This window comes from Procambarus clarkii, chromosome 13 (genome assembly GCF_040958095.1).
Source record: "Procambarus clarkii isolate CNS0578487 chromosome 13, FALCON_Pclarkii_2.0, whole genome shotgun sequence".
In the NCBI taxonomy this organism is placed as follows: domain Eukaryota; kingdom Metazoa; phylum Arthropoda; class Malacostraca; order Decapoda; family Cambaridae; genus Procambarus; species Procambarus clarkii.
Genome location: NC_091162.1, coordinates 29,724,015 through 29,746,178, shown reverse-complemented (window position 1 = coordinate 29,746,178; position 22,164 = coordinate 29,724,015). Strand labels below are relative to the sequence as shown.

The window sequence follows — 22,164 nt, the reverse complement described above, 5'->3', positions numbered from 1 at the left end:
GGGTGCACCCACCAGAAATATTACTGGTTGTAAAATCACAGTTGAAATGTCTAGCATTACTTCACTCTTTACATATACAGTGGTGCCTCGATTAACGAACTTAATCCGTTCTGGCACCGAGCTCGTCATGTGGAAAACTCGTCTTGCAAAACAACAAATAAACTGTTGTCAGAGGTGTCCGAGAACCAGTGGGAACGCTCGTTAATCGAGCGAAAGCTCGTCAGTCGAGACATATTTTCTGCGAGTGGCTGGCTCGTTACTCGAAATGCTCATAACTGGATCGCTCGTCACTCGAGGTTCCGCTGTACTGTACTGTATTTACATTGTTTTGCAGTTCTTCTGATAATGGGCCAGAATGATAAAATTCAACGTTATTGTTAAAAGTTAATTATTATTATCATTAACATATAACATTTATAATAAAGCTCTATGTTAAATTACTTATCTTTCTAGAACATTATTTCACAATAAATTATGCTACCTTAGCATTGATTTATTAATTTGGTGATCATAATCTACTGCATTCATACAACGCATTTAATACCTAATCAGTTTGAATGGTATATTTGTTTGACAATTTATTTAGCATTAAATCCTTTAAAACACTGCACTTTTTTATAACTTAATAAAGGATATGAATAAATTAACTACCTGAATAGTTATTACATATCCATAACCATACGGTACTGTATTAGAATTCTAAAATGATCACATTAAAAAAATCTTTCAAAGTACTGTATTGTATGATAAATATCTGCCATTCTATAAAGTGGAAGCATCAATATAATTTGTATGGCTGTTATATGTTTAAACATTAAAGAGGTCTTTAAGAATTCTATTATGGCTAAATGGTACTCAAAAAGTCCACACACCAAATGTTAGATATTTTCTATTAAAACTGGCTTTCAGTGGGCCACTCAATCCAACACTTAAAGGATTTTGCGTAAGTGTTGTAGCTCTTAAGTCAACATGATATGGTATTGAAAATAAAGCACAAAACTTAGCAGTAAAAATCAAAACAAAAGGTATTCCTATTGAAAATTCCTAATATGCAAAAACCAAACAAAATCCAAGCCAAACCTGAATCCTCTTCCTGAGTGTGATGGGGCATCCGTGAATTTCCAAGTGTAAAATACGAGAGTGTTAACCCAATCCCAGCACAGCAGGCCACCACCAATATGGGGTCAAACATACCGTCCCACTCCTCCGCCCTGGAAAGAACATTTGACAAATAGATTACGTAAAATAAGCTATATTAAAAAACCCAGCATTGAATGCAATGAAATATCATTTTCTGGGTGAGCTCCTGAGGCGCCCTGAAGCTATCTGAACTGGTATGTGCTATATTAGTTTGGACTCATCAGTCACTGGGGTTATTACACCTACCAGGAACCACAAGCCAGAACCTGGTCCACTCAGAGAAGCACAGGGAACAAGGACTATGAGCACTTTACATTTAAAGTACAGTGGAACCTCGGTTTACGAAAGCCCCCCTTTACAAATTTTTCAGTTTACGGGCTCAATTTCTTTGAAAAATTCAATTTGATTTACGAGCTTCACCTCACTTGGCGAGTTTGTTAGCATCATGAGCCACGTATGGGTCGACCGAGTGAGTGGGTCTCAGTGGCATGTGCGAGGTGCATTTCATTTTACCAGTGTCACTCGCCTAGAATGATCATGCTTGAATATTGTATTTGGGAGGACAACTGGATGGATGGTGAGGGGACTGGATGGATGGTGAGGGGACTGGATGGATAGTGAGGGGACTGGATGGATAGTGAGGGGACTGGATGGATAGTGAGGGGACTGGATGGATGGTGAGGAGACTGGATGGATGGTGAGGAGACTGGATGGATGGTGAGGAGACTGGATGAATGGTGAGGAGACTGGGTGGAGGGTGAGGGGACTGGATGGATGGTGAGGAGACTGGATGGATTATGAGGGGACTGGATGGATGGTGAAGGGACTGGATGCATGGTGAGAGGACTGGATGGATGATGAGGGGACTGGATGGATGGTGAGGGGACTGGATGGATGGTGAGGGGACTGGATGGATGGTGCGGGAACTGGACGGAGGGTGAGGGGACTGGATGGAGGGTGAGGGGACTGGATGGATGGTGAGAGGACTGGATGGATGATAAGGGGACTGGATGGATAGTGAGGGGACTGGATGGATGGTGAAGCGACTGGATAGATGGTGAAGCGACTGGATGGATGGTGAAGCGACTAGATGGATGATGAGGGGACTGGATGGATGGTGAGGGGACTGGATGGATGGTGAGGGGACTGGATGGAGGGTGAGAGGACTGGATGGATGATGAGGGGACTCGATGGATGGTGAGGGGACTGGATGGATGGTGAAGCGACTGGATAGATGGTGAAGCGACTGGATGGATGGTGAAGCGACTGGGTGGATGGTGAAGCGACTGGGTGGATGGTGAAGCGACTGGATGGATGGTGAAGCGACTGGATGGATGGTGAAGCGACTGGATGGATGATGAGGGGACTGGATGGATGATGAGGAGACTGGATGGATGGTGAGGGGACTGGATGGATGATGAGGGGACTGGATGGATGATGAGGGGACTGGATGAATGGTGCGGGAACTGGACGGAGGGTGAGGGGACTGGATGGAGGGTGAGGGGACTGGATGGATGGTGAGAGGACTGGATGGATGATAAGGGGACTGGATGGATAGTGAGGGGACTGGATGGATGGTGAAGCGACTGGATAGATGGTGAAGCGACTGGATGGATGGTGAAGCGACTAGATGGATGATGAGGGGACTGGATGGATGGTGAGGGGACTGGATGGATGGTGAGGGGACTGGATGGAGGGTGAGAGGACTGGATGGATGATGAGGGGACTCGATGGATGGTGAGGGGACTGGATGGATGGTGAAGTGACTGGGTGGATGGTGAAGCGACTGGATGGATGGTGAAGCGACTGGATGGATGGTGAAGCGACTGGATGGATGATGAGGGGACTGGATGGATGGTGAGGGGACTGGATGGATGATGAGGGAACTGGATGGATGGTGAGGGGACTGGATGGATGGTGAGGGGACTGGATGGATGGTGAAGCAACTGGATGGATGATGAGGGGACTGGATGGAGGGTGAGGGGACTGGATGGATGATGAGGGGACTGGATGGATGGTGAGGGGACTGGATGGATGGATGGAGAGGGACTGGATGGATGGTGAGGGGACTGGATGGATGGTGAGGGGACTGGATGGATGGTGAGAGGACTGGATGGATGGTGAAGCGACTGGATGAATGATGAGGGAACTGGATGGATGGTGAGGGGACTGGATGGATGGTGAGGGGACTGGATGGATGGTGAAGGGACTTGATGGATGATGAGGGGACTGGATGGATGGATGGAGAGGGACTGGATGGATATTGAGGGGACTAGATGGATGGTGAGGGGACTGGATGGATGGTGAGGGGACTGGATGGATGGTGAGGGGACTGGATGGATGGATGGAGGGGGACTGGATGGATATTGAGGGGACTAGATGGATGGTGAGGGGACTGGATGGATGGATGGATGGAGGGGGACAGGATGGATGGATGGTGTAGGGGGACTGGATGGATGGTGTAGGGGGACTGGATGGATGGTGCGGGGACTGGATGTATGGTGAGGGGACTGGACGGATGGTGAGGGGACTGGATGGATGGTGAAGGGACTTGATGGATGGTGAAGGGACTTGATGGATGATGAGGGGACTGGATGGATATTGAGGGGACTAGATGGATGGTGAGGGGACTGGATGGATGGTGAGGGGACTGGATGGATAGTGAAGGGACTGGATGGATGGTGAGGGGACTGGATGGATGGTGAGGGAACTGGATGGATGGAGGGGGACTGGATGGATATTGAGGGGACTAGATGGATGGTGAGGGGACTGGATGGATGGATGGATGGAGGGGGACTGGATGGATGGATGGTGTAGGGGGACTGGATGGATGGTGCGGGGACTGGATGTATGGTGAGGGGACTGGATGGATGGTGAGGGGACTGGATGGATGGATGGAGGGGGACTGGATGGATGGATGGTGGAGGGGGGACTGGATGGATCGTGAGGGGACTGGATGGATGGATGGATGGATGGATGGAGGGGGACTGGATAGATGGTGAGGGGACTGGATGGATGGATGGATGGTGAGTAGGACAGGAAAGAAAATCTTTCAGAAACACCAGCCCTAGAATCATGTAAAATTCTGTAAGGGAAGAATATGTGAATGGTGTGTGGGTGGGCAGGTGAAAGTGAGTCGATAGATGAGTAGCAGGGCGGGCAGCAAAGTGGGTGGAGAGGCAGACAACAGTGGTCAGGCAGGTGTCAGTGTGTGCAGGCGGGCAGTAGTGAGGTGGTGGGCAGAGTGGGCAGAGTGGGTGGGGGTGTAGGCAGCAGAACGAGCGGGTGGCAGATGGTAGACTATGGAGGTGGGTGGCAGATGGTAGACTACGGAGGTGGGTGGCTGATGGTAGACTACGGAGGTGGGTGGCAGATGGTAGACTACGGAGGTGGGTGGCAGATGGTAGACTATGGAGGTGGGTGGCAGATGGTAGACTACGGAGGTGGGTGGTTGATGGTAGACTACGGAGGTGGGTGGCAGATGGTAGACTATGGAGGTGGGTGGCAGATGGTAGACTACGGAGGTGGGTGGTTGATGGTAGACTACGGAGGTGGGTGGCAGATGGTAGACTATGGAGGTGGGTGGCTGATGGTAGACTACGGAGGTGGGTGGCTGATGGTAGACTACGGAGGTGGGTGGTTGATGGTAGACTACGGAGGTGGGTGGCTGATGGTAGACTACGGAGGTGGGTGGCTGATGGTAGACTACGGAGGTGGGTGGCAGATGGTAGACTACGGAGGTGGGTGGCTGATGGTAGACTACAGAGGTGGGTGGCTGATGGTAGACTACAGAGGTGGGTGGCTGATGGTAGACTATGGAGGTGGGTGGTTGATGGTAGACTACGGAGGTGGGTGGTTGATGGTAGACTACGGAGGTGGGTGGTTGATGGTAGACTACGGAGGTGGGTGGTTGATGGTAGACTACGGAGGTGGGTGGTTGATGGTAGACTAAGGTGGTGGGTGGCTGATGGTAGACTACGGAGTTGGGTGGCAGGGCAGGCACAGAGCGGGTGAGTAGCAGGGCGGTCAGAAGATAATGGGTGGGTAGATGAGTAGCAGGACGGGTGGCAGAGAGGGTGGGTAGCAGGACGGGTGGTAGAGAGGGTGGGTAGCAGGACGGGTGGCAGAGAGGGTGGGTAGCAGGACGGGTGGCAGAGAGGGTGGGTAGCAGGATGGGTGGCAGAGAGGGTGGGTAGCAGGACGGGTGGCGGAGAGGGTGGGTAGCAGGACGGGTGGCAGAGAGGGTGGGTAGCAGGACGGGTGAGAGAGAGGGTGGGTAGCAGGACGGGTGGCAGAGTGGGTAGCAGAGACAGTGGTGTGAGTGGCTGAGGTTCCTACTAGGACTAACAAGAGCTGGCCACCCTCGGTCCCTCCCCAAGAACCCCCCCTCCCATCCCGCACACCGGACCCTCCCTACTACCTCCATCCCTAGCATCCCACACCCTCCCCACTAACTCCATCCTTCATCCTCCACACCAGACCCCTCCCAGCCATATGGACAGTATTAATACGGTGGGCTTCCTTGTTACCAACTGTTGGATCAGGAGGCAGACTCCCTGAGTGCCTGTCATTAACCCTTAACATGCTAGGAGTATAATATCCTTTCTTCCCCACAGGCGCATGTAATTTTGAAAAAAAAATTATTTTTTCTTCCTAACCTGTTAATTTGTGTTCACTGATCACGGGAAAAATAATAAAAAAATCGTAAGTGGCATATATTGCCCGCTATAGGGCGGGGACGTCTGGCAAATTATAGGCGCTGACTCAGCGTGCGTCCCAGGCGGTCTGTTGCTCGCCAGCTGTCAGGCCGGAGTTGCCACAGAGAGATAATTACCTAATTATTTCAATGTCTCTGATTGATTTTTCATATTTTTTTGCTGTAATATTATTCAACAGTATGTAGTTTGATATATTTATATAATAAAATGAGTGAATCATTGCTATACTCAAAAATATGGTTCTTCTTGAGGTTATCTCGAGATGATTTCGGGGCTTTAGTGTCCCCGCGGCCCGGTCCTCGACCAGGCCTCCACCCCCAGGAAGCAGCCCGTGACAGCTGACTAACACCCAGGTACCTATTTTACTGCTAGGTAACAGGGGCATAGGGTGAAAGAAACTCTGCCCATTGTTTCTCGCCGGCGCCTGGGATCGAACCCAGGACCACAGGACCACAAGTCCCGCGTGCTGTCCGCTCGGCCGACCGGCTCCCGTGCATATTGTTGATTCAATTATGTTCATCAATCAGTGAACAAATACTTTGTCGGTTATTACACTATAAGCACAGGTTATATACAAGTATCTGCATGTTTTGTTCACTATAACGAACCACTAAGTAGCTATTATGAGTCAAAAAGTAATGAGTGACCGCCGTGCACCAGCCAGCCACTCCCGCCCTCCCTCAAGTCATCTGACTCATCCACATTCTCCTCCCACAATACTGTTTTTGCTATAATTCACTATATACAGACGTTATATATAAGTATCTACATGTTTTGTTCACCATAACTGTACATCTAAGCTTGTATGGTGAGTAAAGGCACAAAGACGTAGGACCTCACACAGTCAGCTGATGGCTACCGCCCTCAAGGCCAGACGCACTAATATTACTCCTTCAACAATACTGTGTGGTGTTATTACGCTATATACACACATTATATATAAATATCTACCTGTTTTATTCGCCATACTTGTACAAATAAACTGGTATGGTGCCCAAAGACCATCGTGGTAACCAGTAAACAACACTGTCGTCTGCACGGTGGCGTCGTGCAGACGACGCCACCGCCCTCACCAAAATGGCGGCTCCAAACCTTCTCTTGCCATTTATACCCTCTATAAACACGTTATATATAAGTATCTACATTTGTGTTCACCATAACAAACCACTAAGCTGGTATGGTGAGTGCAGTCAATAAAAGGTGGCCACACAAAAGGTGACACCCCTAGGGTCAACACTTGCAGCAGAGGAGCTCCAGCATATTTCAACAATCCTAAGTATTGTAGTACAGGTTGATGGTAGTGAGTGGTGTCCCAGAGAACATAAAGGTATAGTGCTCTTGAAAAATAGGTGAGATAACAGGAAAGTGCTAAGGGAAGTGAAAAATCGGATGAGAAAAAGTTGCCCTAGTGTTTACAGTGCAGAGAAGAACATTCAAGATGGCCACTGGCAAGGGGAAAAACAAAACAGAGCTTGATTTTGAGGGATTCAATGAAGAAAGCATTGATATTAGTAGTCTACATAACAAGTTGGTAAATTTAGATACTATAGTGAACTCTCATGTAGAAATAATTAGTAAATTGAAAGAAAGTAATGACCATTTGAATAGCAAAGTTTTATGTCTTGAGGGTTTAGTGAAAGACTTGCGCAAGGATAAGAATCAATTGGAAACAAATTGCAAAGCCATGGAAGAAGAAAATAAACTCTTAAAAATAGCTTTGGAAGAAGTTAAAGTAAATTTAAACATAAATGACTACAATAGGTTAGGCAAGGAAATTCAACAGGAGAAACAGCTTTTGTCAGCACAGATGGAGGAAGTTACACAGGGAATAGAACAGTGCAAGAAAGATATGCAACTCACTTATGCACAAGTGGCCAAGGAGAAGGAAAAAATAGAAGAAGCAGTAAAGGAAGTCAAACACTGCAGCAACCAAGATAAAACAAACATTAGGCTAGAAGTGAGGAAAGAATTGGCATCTAACCCGAAGTTGGTGCAAAACACAGTTGATCGGAGTAAGTCCCTGATCATTTTTGGCTGCAAAGAAAAGGCGATAACATCTAGGTCAGAAAGAGCTGTAGAAGAAGCTAAAGTAGTAGATAAAATTGTTGGCCTCGTGGAAGGTCTTACAAACAGAGAGAATGTGTGCGACTACAGGAGAATAGGCAGGTACGTAAAAGGGAAAGATCGACCTTTGAGGATCACCCTAAACGGTGCCAAACAGATGGAAGAAGTACTAAGGAATGCTAGAAAATTGCAAAGGGACGAGGATGGGAAAGGGTGGTCATTAAGACGAGATCTTTCAAAAGAAGATAGAGAGAAGCTGAAACTGAACCTCGCCGAGGCAAAACATTTAAATGAGAGCAGGAATGAAGAAGAAATAAATTCTTTTTTCTACAAAGTGATAAGGGTAGGCAAACCAGTAAAGTGGTACATAAAGGCAAACCAACAAAATCAATAGAGAGAGGGGGAGTGAAGAATAAGGAGAGGGGGAACAAGTTCCTGAAGATTGCATACACCAACATTGATGGAGTGAGATCGAAGATACTGGAGTTAAGTGATGTAATACAGCTGCAGACACCAGACATTGTTGCACTCACGGAGACAAAACTTGAAGATGTAATTTTAAATGAGGTCATATTCCCAAGGGGCTACTCAATTTGGAGACGGGACAGAAAAATTAGGAAAGGCGGTGGCGTTGCTGTGCTGGTAAAAGAACACCTAAAGGTGAAGGAAATAATGACTGCCAATCCACAAGAAGTTGACATAATAGCACTAGAGATCTGCTATGAGGATGATAAACTAATGATGATAAATGCATATAGTCCACCGCCAAGCAGCACATGGTCAAAGGAGGAGCTAGATAGTAAACGTGAAGGTCTTATAACAATAATGAGAGAGATTATAGCGAGAGCGGATAACGATAGATCACGACTGTTGATAGTCGGTGACTTCAACTTGAAATCCATAGACTGGGAAGCATATGAAGCTAAAACAGAAGATTTTTGGACCTGTAAATTTGTAGACCTCATCCTGGAAACATTCTTGTATCAACATGTTAAACAAGCTACGAGGATGAGGGAAGGGGACGTTCCCTCCATGCTAGATTTGATATTTACCAGGAAGGAGGAAGAGATATTTGACATTCAGTACCTTCCTCCCTTGGGTAAAAGTGACCATGTCTTTTTGGGAATAAAGTATGCAATGCGTTATAAGCTGGAAGAAAATAAGGAGGTTGAAGCAGTTGAAAAACCAGACTTCAGGAGAGGACATTATGGTGACCTTAGAAATTTTTTTAGTGAGTATAATTGGACAGACTTGATGCTAGGCAAGGAAGTGAATGAGATGTATGGCAAGTTTTGTGAAATATATGATAAAGGCACAAAAAAATTTATACCAAAACAGAGATGCAGAACTAGGAAACAGGATTGGTTCAATAGAAATTGCGAGAGGGCTAGAGACCGAAAGATACAAAAATGGAATCAATACAGGAAGAGGCCGAACCCCCAAACATACCAGCGATACAAAGATGCGAGAAACAACTACACGGCAGTGAGGAGAGAGGCAGAAAGAAATTTTGAAAAAGGGATTGCGGACAAATGTAAAACAGAACCAGGTCTATTCTATAAATTCATAAACAACAAATTGCAGGTAAAGGATAATATTCAGAGGTTGAAAATGGGAAATAGATTCACGGAAGATGAAAAGGAAATGTGTGAAACACTAAACGAAAAGTTCCAAAGTGTGTTTGTACAAAATGAAATCTTTAGGGAACCAGATACAATAAGAATTCCAGAGAACAACATAGAACACATAGAGGTGTCTAGAGACGAAGTGGAAAAAATGCTCAAGGAGCTCGGTAAGAACAAAGCAGCTGGCCCAGATGGCGTTTCACCATGGGTTCTGAGAGAATGTGCATCTGAGCTCAGCATTCCACTTCACCTGATCTTTCAGGCATACCTGTGGACAGGAATCGTAGCAGACGGGTGGAAACAGGCTAACATAGTTCCAATCTACAAAAGTGGCAGCAGGGAAGACCCCCTCAATTATAGACCTGTATCATTGACAAGTGTAATAGTGAAAGTATTGGAAAAACTAATCAAAACTAAATGGGTAGAACACCTAGAGAGAAATGATATAATATCAGACAGACAGTATGGTTTTCGATCTGGAAGATCCTGTGTATCGAATTTACTCAGTTTCTATGATCGAGCCACAGAGATATTACAGGAAAGAGATGGTTGGGTTGACTGCATCTATCTGGACCTAAAAAAGGCTTTCGACAGAGTTCCACATAAGAGGTTGTTCTGGAAACTGGAAAATATTGGAGGGGTGACAGGTAAGCTTCTATCATGGATGAAAAATTTTCTGACTGATAGAAAAATGAGGGCAGTAATCAGAGGCAATGTATCAGAATGGAGAAATGTCACAAGTGGAGTACCACAGGGTTCAGTTCTTGCACCAGTGATGTTTATTGTGTACATAAATGATCTACCAGTTGGTATACAGAATTATATGAACATGTTTGCTGATGATGCTAAGATAATAGGAAGGATAAGAAATTTAGATGACTGTCATGCCCTTCAAAAAGACCTGGACAAAATAAGTATATGGAGCACCACTTGGCAAATGGAATTTAATATTAATAAATGTCATGTTATGGAATGTGGAATAGGAGAACATAGACCCCACACAACCTATATATTATGTGAGAAATCTTTAAAGAATTCTGATAAAGAAAGAGATCTAGGAGTGGTTCTAGATAGAAAACTATCACCTGAGGACCACATAAAGAATATTGTGCAAGGAGCCTATGCTATGCTTTCTAACTTCAGAATTGCATTTAAATACATGGATGGCGATATACTAAAGAAATTGTTCATGACTTTTGTTAGGCCAAAGCTAGAATATGCAGCTGTTGTGTGGTGCCCATATCTTAAGAAGCACATCAACAAACTGGAAAAGGTGCAAAGACATGCTACTAAGTGGCTCCCAGAACTGAAGGGCAAGAGCTACGAGGAGAGGTTAGAAGCATTAAATATGCCAAAACTAGAAGACAGAAGAAAAAGAGGTGATATGATCACTACATACAAAATAGTTACAGGAATTGATAAAATCGACAGGGAAGACTTCCTGAGACCTGGAATTTCAAGAACAAGAGGTCATAGATTTAAACTAGCTAAACACAGATGCCGAAGAAATATAAGAAAATTCACCTTCGCAAATAGAGTGGTAGACGGTTGGAACAAGTTAAGTGAGAAGGTGGTGGAGGCCAAGACCGTCAGTAGTTTCAAAGCGTTATATGACAAAGAGTGCTGGGAAGACGGGACACCACGAGCGTAGCTCTCATCCTGTAACTACACTTAGGTAATTACACTTAGGTAATTACACACGGTCAGAAGACATCGCCACCACCCTCCCTCCCACAGCATTACTCCTCCCTCCATGGCGCACAGCGCTAAATATCACCACAATCCTGCTATTATCAGAACCCTGGTCAGTTTTATCACAGTCAGGGGTCTTCTGCAATAATATCATCACTACATAACAGCATGAACAAGTATATTTTGGCATTTTTAGGTGATGCTGTGGTCACAAGCTGAACAGCAGTGCTGTTAGCTCATGCTGCGTGCGTCAGCCTTGGTTGCTCACTCAATACTGAGGCCAATTACACCCGGGAGTTTGGCCCACTATTTTTTTTTAAAATGGAGTCTGTTTACAAGAGCCCTGATGAAGGTGTGGTGAACGCCGTGTATCCGCGGGCCGTTTAAATCTTGCGTAGTACTCCAACACATCATATGACGTGATGTGCAGTTGACTGGAACAATGTCCAGCACGTCATATGACGTGATGCGCACTTTAAGGGTTAAACTCTTTTTGTTTACTGACTGGTTGTGACTGTGAAAGTCTGAATGACTGTGAATGGCTGATTGACTGTGAATGCCTGATTGACTGTAAATGCAAGACTGACCAAAAATGCCTAACCGGTTGCTACCACAACTGAGAATGCTTGACTGCCTGTGACTGGTCTTAACTGTGAATGCTTGACTGCCACATTACAGAGGCAGTGAAATGTGTGAAAGGAAAATCTGGAACAAGTGATGCAAATATGAAAGTGTTTAACCCTTAACATGCTAGGGGTATAATATCCTTTCTTCCCCACAGGCGCATGTAATTTTGAAAAAAAAAAATAATTTTTTCTTCCTAACCTGTTAATTTGTGTTCACTGATCACGGGAAAAAAAAAAATCATAAGTGGCATACATTGCCCGCTATAGGGCGGCGAAGTCTGCCAAAAAATAGGCGCTGACTCAGCGTGCGTCCCAGGCGGTCTGCTGCTCGCCAGCTGTCAGGTCGGAGTTGCCACAAAGAGATAATTACCTAATTATTTCAATGTCTCTGATTGATTTTTCATAGTTTTTTTGCTGTAATATTATTCAATAGTGTGTAGTTTGATATATTTATATAATAAAATGAGTGAATCATTGCTGTACTCAAAAATATGGTGTGCATATTGTTGATTCAATTATGTTCATCAATCAGTGAACAAATACTTTGTCGGTTATTACACTATAAGCACAGGTTATATATAAGTATCTGCATGTTTTGTTCACTATAACGAACCACTAAGTAGCTATTATGAGTCAAAAAGTAACGAGTAGTGACCGCCGTGTACCAGCCAGCCACTCCTGCCCTCCCTCAAGTCATCTGACTCACCCACATTCTCCTCCCACAATACTGTTTTTGCTATAATTCACTATATACAGACGTTATATATAAGTATCTACATGTTTTGTTCACCATAACTGTACATCTAAGCTTGTATGGTGAGTAAAGGCACAAAGACGTAGGACCTCACACAGTCAGCTGATGGCTACCGCCCTCAAGGCCAGACGCACTAATATTTCTCCTCCAACAATACTGTGTGGTGTTATTACGCTATATACGCACATTATATATAAATATCTACCTGTTTTATTCGCCATACTTGTACAAATAAACTGGTATGGTGCCCAAAGACCATCTTGGTAACCAGTAAACAACACCGTCGTCTGCACGGTGGCGTCGTGCAGACGACGCCACCGCCCTCACCAAAATGGCAGCTCCCAACCTTCTCTTGCTGTTTATACCCTCTATACACACGTTATATATAAGTATCTACATTTGTGTTCACCATAGAGAACCACTAAGCTGGTATGGTGAGTGCAGTCAATAAAAAGTGGCCACACACAGTCAGAAGACAATGCCACCACCCTCCCTGCCACAGCATTACTCCTCCCTCCATGCAGCACAGCACTAAATATCACTACAAACCTGCTATTATCAAAACCCTGGTCAGTTTTATCAGTCAGGGGTCTTCTGTAATAATATCATCGCTACATAATAGCATGAACAAGTATATTTTGGCATTTTTAGGTGATGCTGTGGTCACAAGCTGAACAGCAGTGCTGTTAGCTCATGCTGCGTGCGTCAGGCTTGGTTGCTCACTCAATACTGAGGCCAATAACACCCGGGAGTTTGGCCCACGATTTTTTTTTTAAATGGCGTCTGTTTACAAGAGCTCTGATGAAGGTGTGGTGAACCCCGTGTATCCGCGGGCCGTTTAAATCTTGCGTCGTACTCCAACATGTCATATGACGTGATGCGCAGTTGACTGGAACAACGTCCAGTCAACTCACAGTGTTCAAGAGAGAACTGGGTAAGCACCTCCAAAGGATACCTGATCAACCAGGCTGTGACTCGTACGTCAGGCTGCGAGCAGCCGCGTCCAACAGCCTGGTTGATCAGTCCGGCAACCAGGAGGCCTGGTCGACAACCGGGCCGCGGGGACGCTAAGCCCCGGAAGCACCTCAAGGTAACCTCAAGGTACGTCCAACACGTCATACATATGACGTGATGCGCACTTTAAGGGTTAAGGCGAGCAGGGGACGGTCTCACCACCCCCCCCCTCCTCCTCACCCTTTCAACACACCAACACCACTCCTCCCTCCCTCCTCACCATCTCCTATATGCCAATAAGAGTCCTCAGTAAAGGTAAAGTGTAGTTAAATGTTTACAGTGGTACCTCGGCTTACGAATGCCCGTCTTTACGAACTTTTCGAGTTACGAGCCCAATTTCTTAGGAAAATTTTAATCGGGTTACGAACTTTACCTTGGGAAACGAGTTTGTTAATATACGTATTACCGGCCTAGTGCGTGGTGGCACGGCGATCGCGCCTCAGTTTACCAGTACCTCCCGCCTAGTGACTATCCCTCCTAAATTCTCTGCAAGGATTTACATTTTTTTTTAATTTTTGGCTATTTGAACATAAAATTTGTTATTATGTATCTTGCAATGGGTCCCAAGAAAGCCAGTGGTAAGGTTCAAAGTAAGAAAACACATGTGAGAATGACCATAGAGGAAAAACAATAATTCGAAAACATGAAAATGATACACGTGTTGTTAAATTAGCTAGGCAGTACAACAAATCCATGTCAACGATATACACTGTACTTGCTAAGAAAAAGGACATTTTGAGTGATGAAGTGGCAAAAGATGTATCAGCAATCATTAAACAAAGACCACAAACACTTAAGGATGTTGAAAAGTTGTTATTAATTTGGATACACAACAAGGAGTTAGCAGGTGATAGCGTATCAGAGGCCATCGTTTGTGAGAAAGCAAGGCAATTACACGAAGACCTTGTAAAGAAAACCCCAGGAACGAAAGCAAATATGAAAGAGTTTAAGGCAAGCAGGGGATGGTTTAAGAAATTTAGGAAAAGAAGTGGTATAGTGTTGTGAGGCATGGGAAGGCTGCCAGCTCAGACAAACCAGCGGCTGAAAGATTTATTGAAAAAAATCAGATTTTGTAGAGAGTAAGGGATGCCTACCCCAACAAGTGTTTAATTGTGATGAGACAGGACTATTCTGGAAAAGATTACCTAAGAGGACATAAATTACCCAGGAGAAGAAATCATTGCCTGGACACAAGCCTATGAAAGATAGGTTTACTCTTGTGCTGTGTGATAATGCGAGTGGCAATTTGAAAATTAAACCCTTGCTTGTGAATCAATCTGAAAATCCAAGGGCTTTCAAAAAACCAGCATTGAATGTAATGAAACGCCATTTTCTGGGCGAGTCCCAGAGGCTTCCCGGAGCTTTCTTAGGCTGATATGCTAATGTCAGACTTTGGCATCAGTCATGTGTATAGAGTTCTTAGGCCTACCGGGGACCACGGCCAGAACCGGGCCCCCTCAGAGAGGCAAGGGGAGCAATGGCCTAAAGAAACGCCCGTGTGGTTGGAAGCATTCTATGTCTGCCATCGACCGAAACAGGGACCCAGAAAGGTAAGCGCCTCAAAACAAACCCCTATTCTGGTTAAAATTGCTACCAAAAGCCGAACTAGTGGATAGAACTCCCCAACAGAAAACAAGCAAACTAGTATGACGTCACACGTCGCCGCGCCGCTGTCTGCGCACCTTCCCCCCTTCCCGGGAGGGGGAAGGGAGAGCCCCAGACCCTCCACGCCGGCTACCCACACCTCAGTTCTAGAGGCTGGATGTCAAAAATACGAAAAAAAAAACAGCGTTGAATGCAATGAATAGCCATTTTCTGGGTGAGTCCCGGAGGCTCCCTGGAGCTATCCATGGCTGATATGGATATCCTAACTATTTTGCATCATTCGATGTGGGTGGAGTTCTAACCTACCGGGGACCACGAGCCAGAACCTGCCCCCTCACAGAGGCACGGGTAGCAATGGCCTATAGAAATGCACATGTGATTTGGAGCATTCTATATCTGCCATCGACCGGGACAGGCACCCAGAAAGGTAAGCGCCACAAAACAAACCCTTATTCTGGTTAACAACGAAAATTGACAAATGAGTGGACAGAACTCCCCAAAAGAAAAACGAGCAAACCAGCATGACGTCACACGAGCCGCGCCGCATGTCTGCGCAGCTCCCCTCTCCCCGGGAGGGGGAAGGGGGAGCCCCAGACCCCCGAGCCGGCGATCCACACCCCAGTTCTGAGGCTGGACATCAAAAACTGCGAAAAACCGCCAACTGGAAGGCGGCAGGGATGCCGGGGAGCCTCCGGGACTCGCCCAGAAAATGGATTTTCATTACATTCAACGCTGGTTTTCTGGGGGGAGCCCCTATGGCTCCCCGGAGCTACCTCACCAAAGACTACCAAGTAAACCAAGGGGACTTACCCGGGAGGCGGTCGGTGCTCCACTCCTCAACACGAAGCAGAGACAACGGGCTGCAACCGCCGACCTAAAGCAACACAGGCCCGACTGGGCCCAGGAACGTTAACAAGGTAGCGTGCAGCCAGGACCCTGTTCGACCGCCAAAATCCCCGTGCCCGAATGTCAGCCCAAGACATATTGCCGAAGACGGCAGCAAGAGCAGCAAACTTACGAACGTCATGGGCACGGGGATAGACCGCAGGCTGGCTAGATTTAATAACCCTGCGGACGACCTGAGAGACCCGAATCCGCGAACAGGGAAGAAGGGAAACCAGATCAACCCAAAGCGCGTCCCCGGACACAGAAGCCGTGACACGCAGATAACGGCGGAGGGCAGCAACCGGACACAACACATGGTGAACCCCCGGCCTGACAAACCAAGCATCTACAACCCAAGGACCCCTCCGGAAAGCAGCAGTCTCATTCTTCACCAGAAAAGAGGAAGACGGCTGCAAATGAACAAACCGAAGACCACGACCAAAGGAGCAAAAACCTCTGCGCCGGAGAAGAGCATGAAGCTCCGCCATGCGACCCCCAGAGGCTAATGCCAACAGAAAAAAGAGCCTTAGCAAAACAATCTTGAACCGAAGGGGCCACAACAAACCAAGGATCAGAAAGATAGAAGAGCACTCTGTCCAAGGACCAGGACGGCTCAGGCGGTGCGTGAGCAGGCCGGAGGTGAAACAACGCCCGAGACAGCTTGCGAAATGGTGCAGAAGTAACATCAATACCGAAAGCAAGCTGTAGCTGCTCCGCCAGCGCAGCACGATATGAGGCGACAGTATTAGGTATCAGATGACGGTCCTAAAACAACCAAGAGAGAAAGGACAACGCCACTCGAACCGAAAGCAAGGAACAACGACGAAGGGTCAAAAAGAACCGGAAGGACCGCCAGGAAACTTCATACTGCCGTCGAGAGGAAACTCGCAGGTGAGAAATCAACAAGGAAGCCACCTGCTCACCATAAAGATGGTGATAAACACGAGTCAAAAACACCAAACACGAAGACTCGCGGAGAAGAGTGAACCAGTCATGTACCGGACCGGCCCGATCTCCTGAAAGAGGCAGAGCAGTGGAAAAACCTCCGGGTTCGGACAGTGGGCAAGCAGTGCCTGAAACCACGACTGGGCCGGCCACCAAGGGGCCAAGAGGACCACTCGACCCTGGCAAGTCTCCAAGCGAGCCATGACCTGGAGCAGCTGCTGAACCGGGGGAAAGAGGTACAGGAACCCCCCACCTCGACCAGTCCTGCCGAAAAGCGTCGATCCCAACGGCCTCACAGTCGGGGAAGGGCACCACGTAAACCGGAAGACACCTCGACCATGCCGACGCGAAGAGGTCCACCTCTGGGCGCCCGAACGTTCGGCAGAGCCAACGGAAGGAGTCAGCATCGACCGTACATTCCGTGGACAGGGGAACGAACCTGGACAGGCCGTCCGCCAGGATGTTGGACACTCCCCGGACATGAACCGCCAGGAGAGCCAAACCCCGAGAACTCAGCAGACAAGTCACCCGAAGCGACCAACCCCAAAGAGCCAAGGACCGCATCGAACCCCCTCGGTTCAGACAATGAACCACCGGGGAGCAGTCCGAATGGAGCCGGATCGTCAATCCACGGGCAACCCGAACCCTCCGAAGCGCAAACCATACCGCCGCGAACTCCCGCACCGTGCTGTGGACCCGACAGAAGGACGGACCCCACCGCCCCAGCCTAGAGACGACGCGTCCATGAACACATCGAGCAAGGGCTCGGGCAGGCACCAAGGCACTGAACCCCAAAAAAACGGAAGAGGAAGCCGGCGACGCAGCAGCCACACAAAGCCCCCGGGGGTCGAACCCAGCGATCGCGAGAGAGGCAGAAGGGACGTCCCCGAAGGAACCAGAACAGCCGATGAAGCCAAACCTGACCCGACAGGTAGACCAACATCGCGAAGTTCAGGCTGCCGCACAAACCCTCAAACAACCGCCGGGTGACCCGGGAGCCCCCCAGAAACAGACACAGGCGAGACCGCAGCCGAAGGAGAGACTCCGGAGGAAGAGACAAGGAAGCAGTCCGAGAGTCCCACACAAGACCCAGCCAGGACCGAACCTGGGAGGGCACCAGATGGGACTTCCGCCAGTTCACCAGGAACCCGAACCCCGCGAGCTGGGAAAGCACCAAATCCCTGGCAAGCAGACATGCAGACCAACTGGGAACCCAAACCAGCCAGTCGTCGTGGTAAGCCAACACCCAAACACCTAACAGACACAGACGGGCCACCACGACCCGGGTAAGGGGTGTGAATACGCAAGGTGCCAGGTTCAACCCGAAGGGGAGACAACGAAAGCGATAGCACTGACGCCCCACAACTAAACCGAGCCAGTCCCAGAACCCCACATGAATAGGGACATGCCAATACACGTCCTTGAGGTCCAGGGACACCATCCAAGCGCCCCGCTCCAACAGAAGCCGGACCTGGGACAGAGTGGTCATCCGAAACGAGGGGCAAGAAACCCAAGGGTTCAGACGGGACAAGTCCTGCATGAACCGCAGGTCCGCACAGTCCCGTTTCGGAACTGGAAACAGGCGGGAAACCCACCTGAGGTATGGAGTCGTTTCGACCATGCCCAAGCACACCCCACTCCAAGATGACTCGACGGAGCGCAAGAGAGGAAGCCTGCCCCGTCAGCCCCGAATCCCCCGCAGGAGGAGGAGCCACCCAACGCCACCGCAGGTTGCGAGAAATGACCCGAAAAGCCCACAAATCGTGAGACCAGGCGTGAGTGATCAGAGACAGCCACTCCCCCCATCGCCCTGTCAATGGGGCGAACCACGAAAGAGCCGCTGCCCCTTACGAGAACCCGACCTGCGCGCAGAGCGAACACTGCGCCGACCAGGCACAGGTGGGACCGCAGGCGGCACCAGCACCAAACCCGACACCTGTGGCCCACCCCGACAAACGGAACTGCGAGCCCTGGTACGACCCCGCCGGGAAGGAACCCCCCGGTTCCCCCGGAGCACCAACAACTCAGATATAGGGCGGCAAGAGGAAGAAGCCGCCTGAATATAACGCTCAACCGCAGAAGCCTCAAAAAGCAGAGGACAAAAGGGAGAAGACAACCTAAGAACCAGGGCCCAAGCGGATTCCAAAGAGGAAGCAAGGACCACCTGACGACACGCGAAACGCGCAGCGAAAAACCGCAGCAACACCTCCCGCAGGATCGGCGCAAAAAGCTTCAACGTGGCAGATGACGCCCGAGCAGCCGAGACCAAGGCGTCAGACCCCGGAACGGCCCCAAGCGCCTCAACATCCTCCACAAGCCAATCCGAAGATAGCTCCAGGAGGGAAAAGAAACGCAGGACCGAAACCAAAAAGCCACGAGAGCGCAAATCCTTCTCCACAAGAGCAGCCGACAAGGAAGGAACCTGCACACGGAGCTGCACCGCACCAACATGCCGCAGAAGGATAGGAGCGAAAAGACACTCATTAAGGTGCTCAAAATCGCCCCCCAGGTAAACCTGGACAACCATCAACGCCTCGCGCCACTCAAACGTGCGGGTTCGACAGAACAAGTCCCAAGCATCCAGCGAAAACAAGGGGCAGTCTGCAAGCCAGGACGACCCCGGAATCTCATAACGCATCCAGTAAGGACACGACGATCCAAACCTGAAAGAAGAAGGATCCATTATGGAGGCGTACTCCGGGTCATGCAGGAGGTAAGCCGCCAAGGCCAACCACACCTCAGGCGGAGAGATGCGGGAAGCCGAAAACCTCCAGAAAGACGGAACCGAAGAATCCACAGAGACACGGAACCGAACCCGGGGAGGAGCAGAACCCAAGTCCAAATTGTATGCAGAGGGGGGAAAGAAATGCCTCCTTAGCCCCCCGGACAGGGCAACCCCTTGAAACTGCCCGAGTCTCAGAAACCTTTAAACCCCACCCCGACCCCGAAGTCCTCTGACGCTTAGGGGCCGGAAGAAGGAGGGGGGGGGCGACAGAATGAACCACCGAAGGGGAAGAACAAGGGGGCGCGGACAGAACCAAGGCCGAAGCAACCAACACCGCCAAGTCTGGGTCCCTATACACAAAGCGGGGCAGCCTCGCGGCGTCCGGGGAAGCAACAACCCAAGCGCGTTGCAATAACCTAAACCTACCTAGCAACGCACGAGCTGCCTGCACCCGAAGTAATTCATCAGCAGACTGGGTGAATTGAGTCACGAACAAGCAACACAGCTCGCAGGACCCAGGGTCGAATGTGTCACCGACCAAACAGGCAGCATGACGGAGGCAAAAACAATGAGAGTCACCCTGAGACAAGGGGACAGAGCAACCCTCAAACTCGCACACAGCGAGAGGGGACGCAAGGGTCTCCTCCATCGGACCCAAGAGCCCCCGCGGGGTTTCCGAGGGCCCCTAGACTGGGTCTGCTAAGGGTTATCCCAGGCAGGGCACTGCTAACCGGCATCCCAAACTACCAAGCAATCTGCTAAAAGCTGAACCCACAGGACATGTCCACTCGTGAGGGCGAAGCAGGGGGTGCCATCACACAAACGACCCTAATATAAGGGGATGGAAAACACAGGGCAGGCACCCCCACCAGGCAAAAACAAAAAGAAAAGAAAAACCACCCAAGTGGACAACGTACCCAGAGGGAACAGACCCGGTCGCTGTTATAGGTGAAAACTAGCTATGCACCCTGTGCCCCTCTAGTGCTATAACTACCACTTACCCCAAGGTAAACAAGGGAGGAAAACCCCCAAACACTCGGAGCGGCCAAACGCCAAGGAGCGAAAAGCCAACAGAGGCAGACCCAAGGTGACTTGTGGAAGGCAACCCCAAGCCCCGAGGGCGGTACTTACAGGCCACTCAGGGAAGGTGACCCTAAGCATATGTAGCCCGAGTACCAGAGAATACTACTCCCAGCTCACACGACCACCGTAAGAGCAGCACTGAAAACAAGTCACAGCACTGGGACAAGACCGGAGCTGGAGCCACACGACCATGCACTATCCCATCAGCCGAGGAACTGAGGTGTGGATCGCCGGCTCGGGGGTCTGGGGCTCCCCCATCCCCCTCCCGGGGAGGGGGGAGCTGCGCAGACATGCGGCGCGGCTCGTGTGACGTCATGCTGGTTTGCTCGTTTTTCTTTTGGGGAGTTCTGTCCACTCGTTTGTCAATTTTCGTTGTTAACCAGAATAAGGGTTTGTTTTGTGGCGCTTACCTTTCTGGGTGCCTGTCCCGGTCGATGGCAGATATAGAATGCTCCAAATCACATGTGCATTTCTATAGGCCATTGCTCCCCATGCCTCTGTGAGGGGGCCAGGTTCTGGCTCGTGGTCCCGGGTAGGCTAGAACACCACCTACATCGACTGATTCAAAATAGTTAGGATATCCATATCAGCCATGGATAGCTCCGGGGAGCCGTAGGGGCTCCCCCCAGAAAAACCGCCGACCGGAGGGAGGGAGGGATGCCGGGGAGCCTCTGGGACTCACCCAGAAAATGGCGTTTTATTACATTCAACGCTGGTTTTCTGGGGGGAGCCCCGTCAGCTCCCCCGGAGCTAACTACCCACAGACGGGAAAAGAGGGACTTACCAGGGAGGCGGTCGTCGCTCACTCCTCAACTTGAATCCGAGACAACTGGCAGCAACCACCGACCCAAAGCAACACAGACCCGACGGGGCCCAAGGACATTCACAAGGTAACGAGCAGCCAGGACCCTGTTCGACCGCCAAAAACCCCGCGCCCGAATATCAGACCAAGACATATTCCCAAAGACGGCAGCAAGAGCCGCAAACTTACGGACGTCATGGGCATGGGGATAGACCGCAGGCTGGCTGGACTTGATAACCCTGCGGACGCCCTGGGAGACCCGAACCCGCGAACAGGGAAGATGGGAAACCGGATCAACCCAAAGTGCATCCCCGGACACAGAAGCCGTGGCACACAAATAACGGCGAAGCGCCGCAACCGGACGCAAAACATGATGCACCCCCGGCTGTACCAACCAAGCATCAACCACCCACAGACCCCTCCGGAACGCAGCAGTCTCATTCTTCGCCAGAAAAGAAGGAGACAGCTGCAAACGAACAAAACAAT

General features: G+C 49.2%; 1 protein-coding gene across 1 annotated transcript in view; it reads right to left on the bottom strand.

The window, feature by feature from the left end:
• PIG-L (phosphatidylinositol glycan anchor biosynthesis class L) overlaps window positions 1-22,164 on the bottom strand; it is a 208,595-nt gene that overhangs the window by 173,486 nt on the left and 12,945 nt on the right. Inside the window, 1 exon segment of the mRNA XM_069323835.1 lies at window positions 1,081-1,211. Coding sequence (XP_069179936.1) covers window positions 1,081-1,192 — 112 coding nt within the window. The 5' untranslated portion in view covers window positions 1,193-1,211.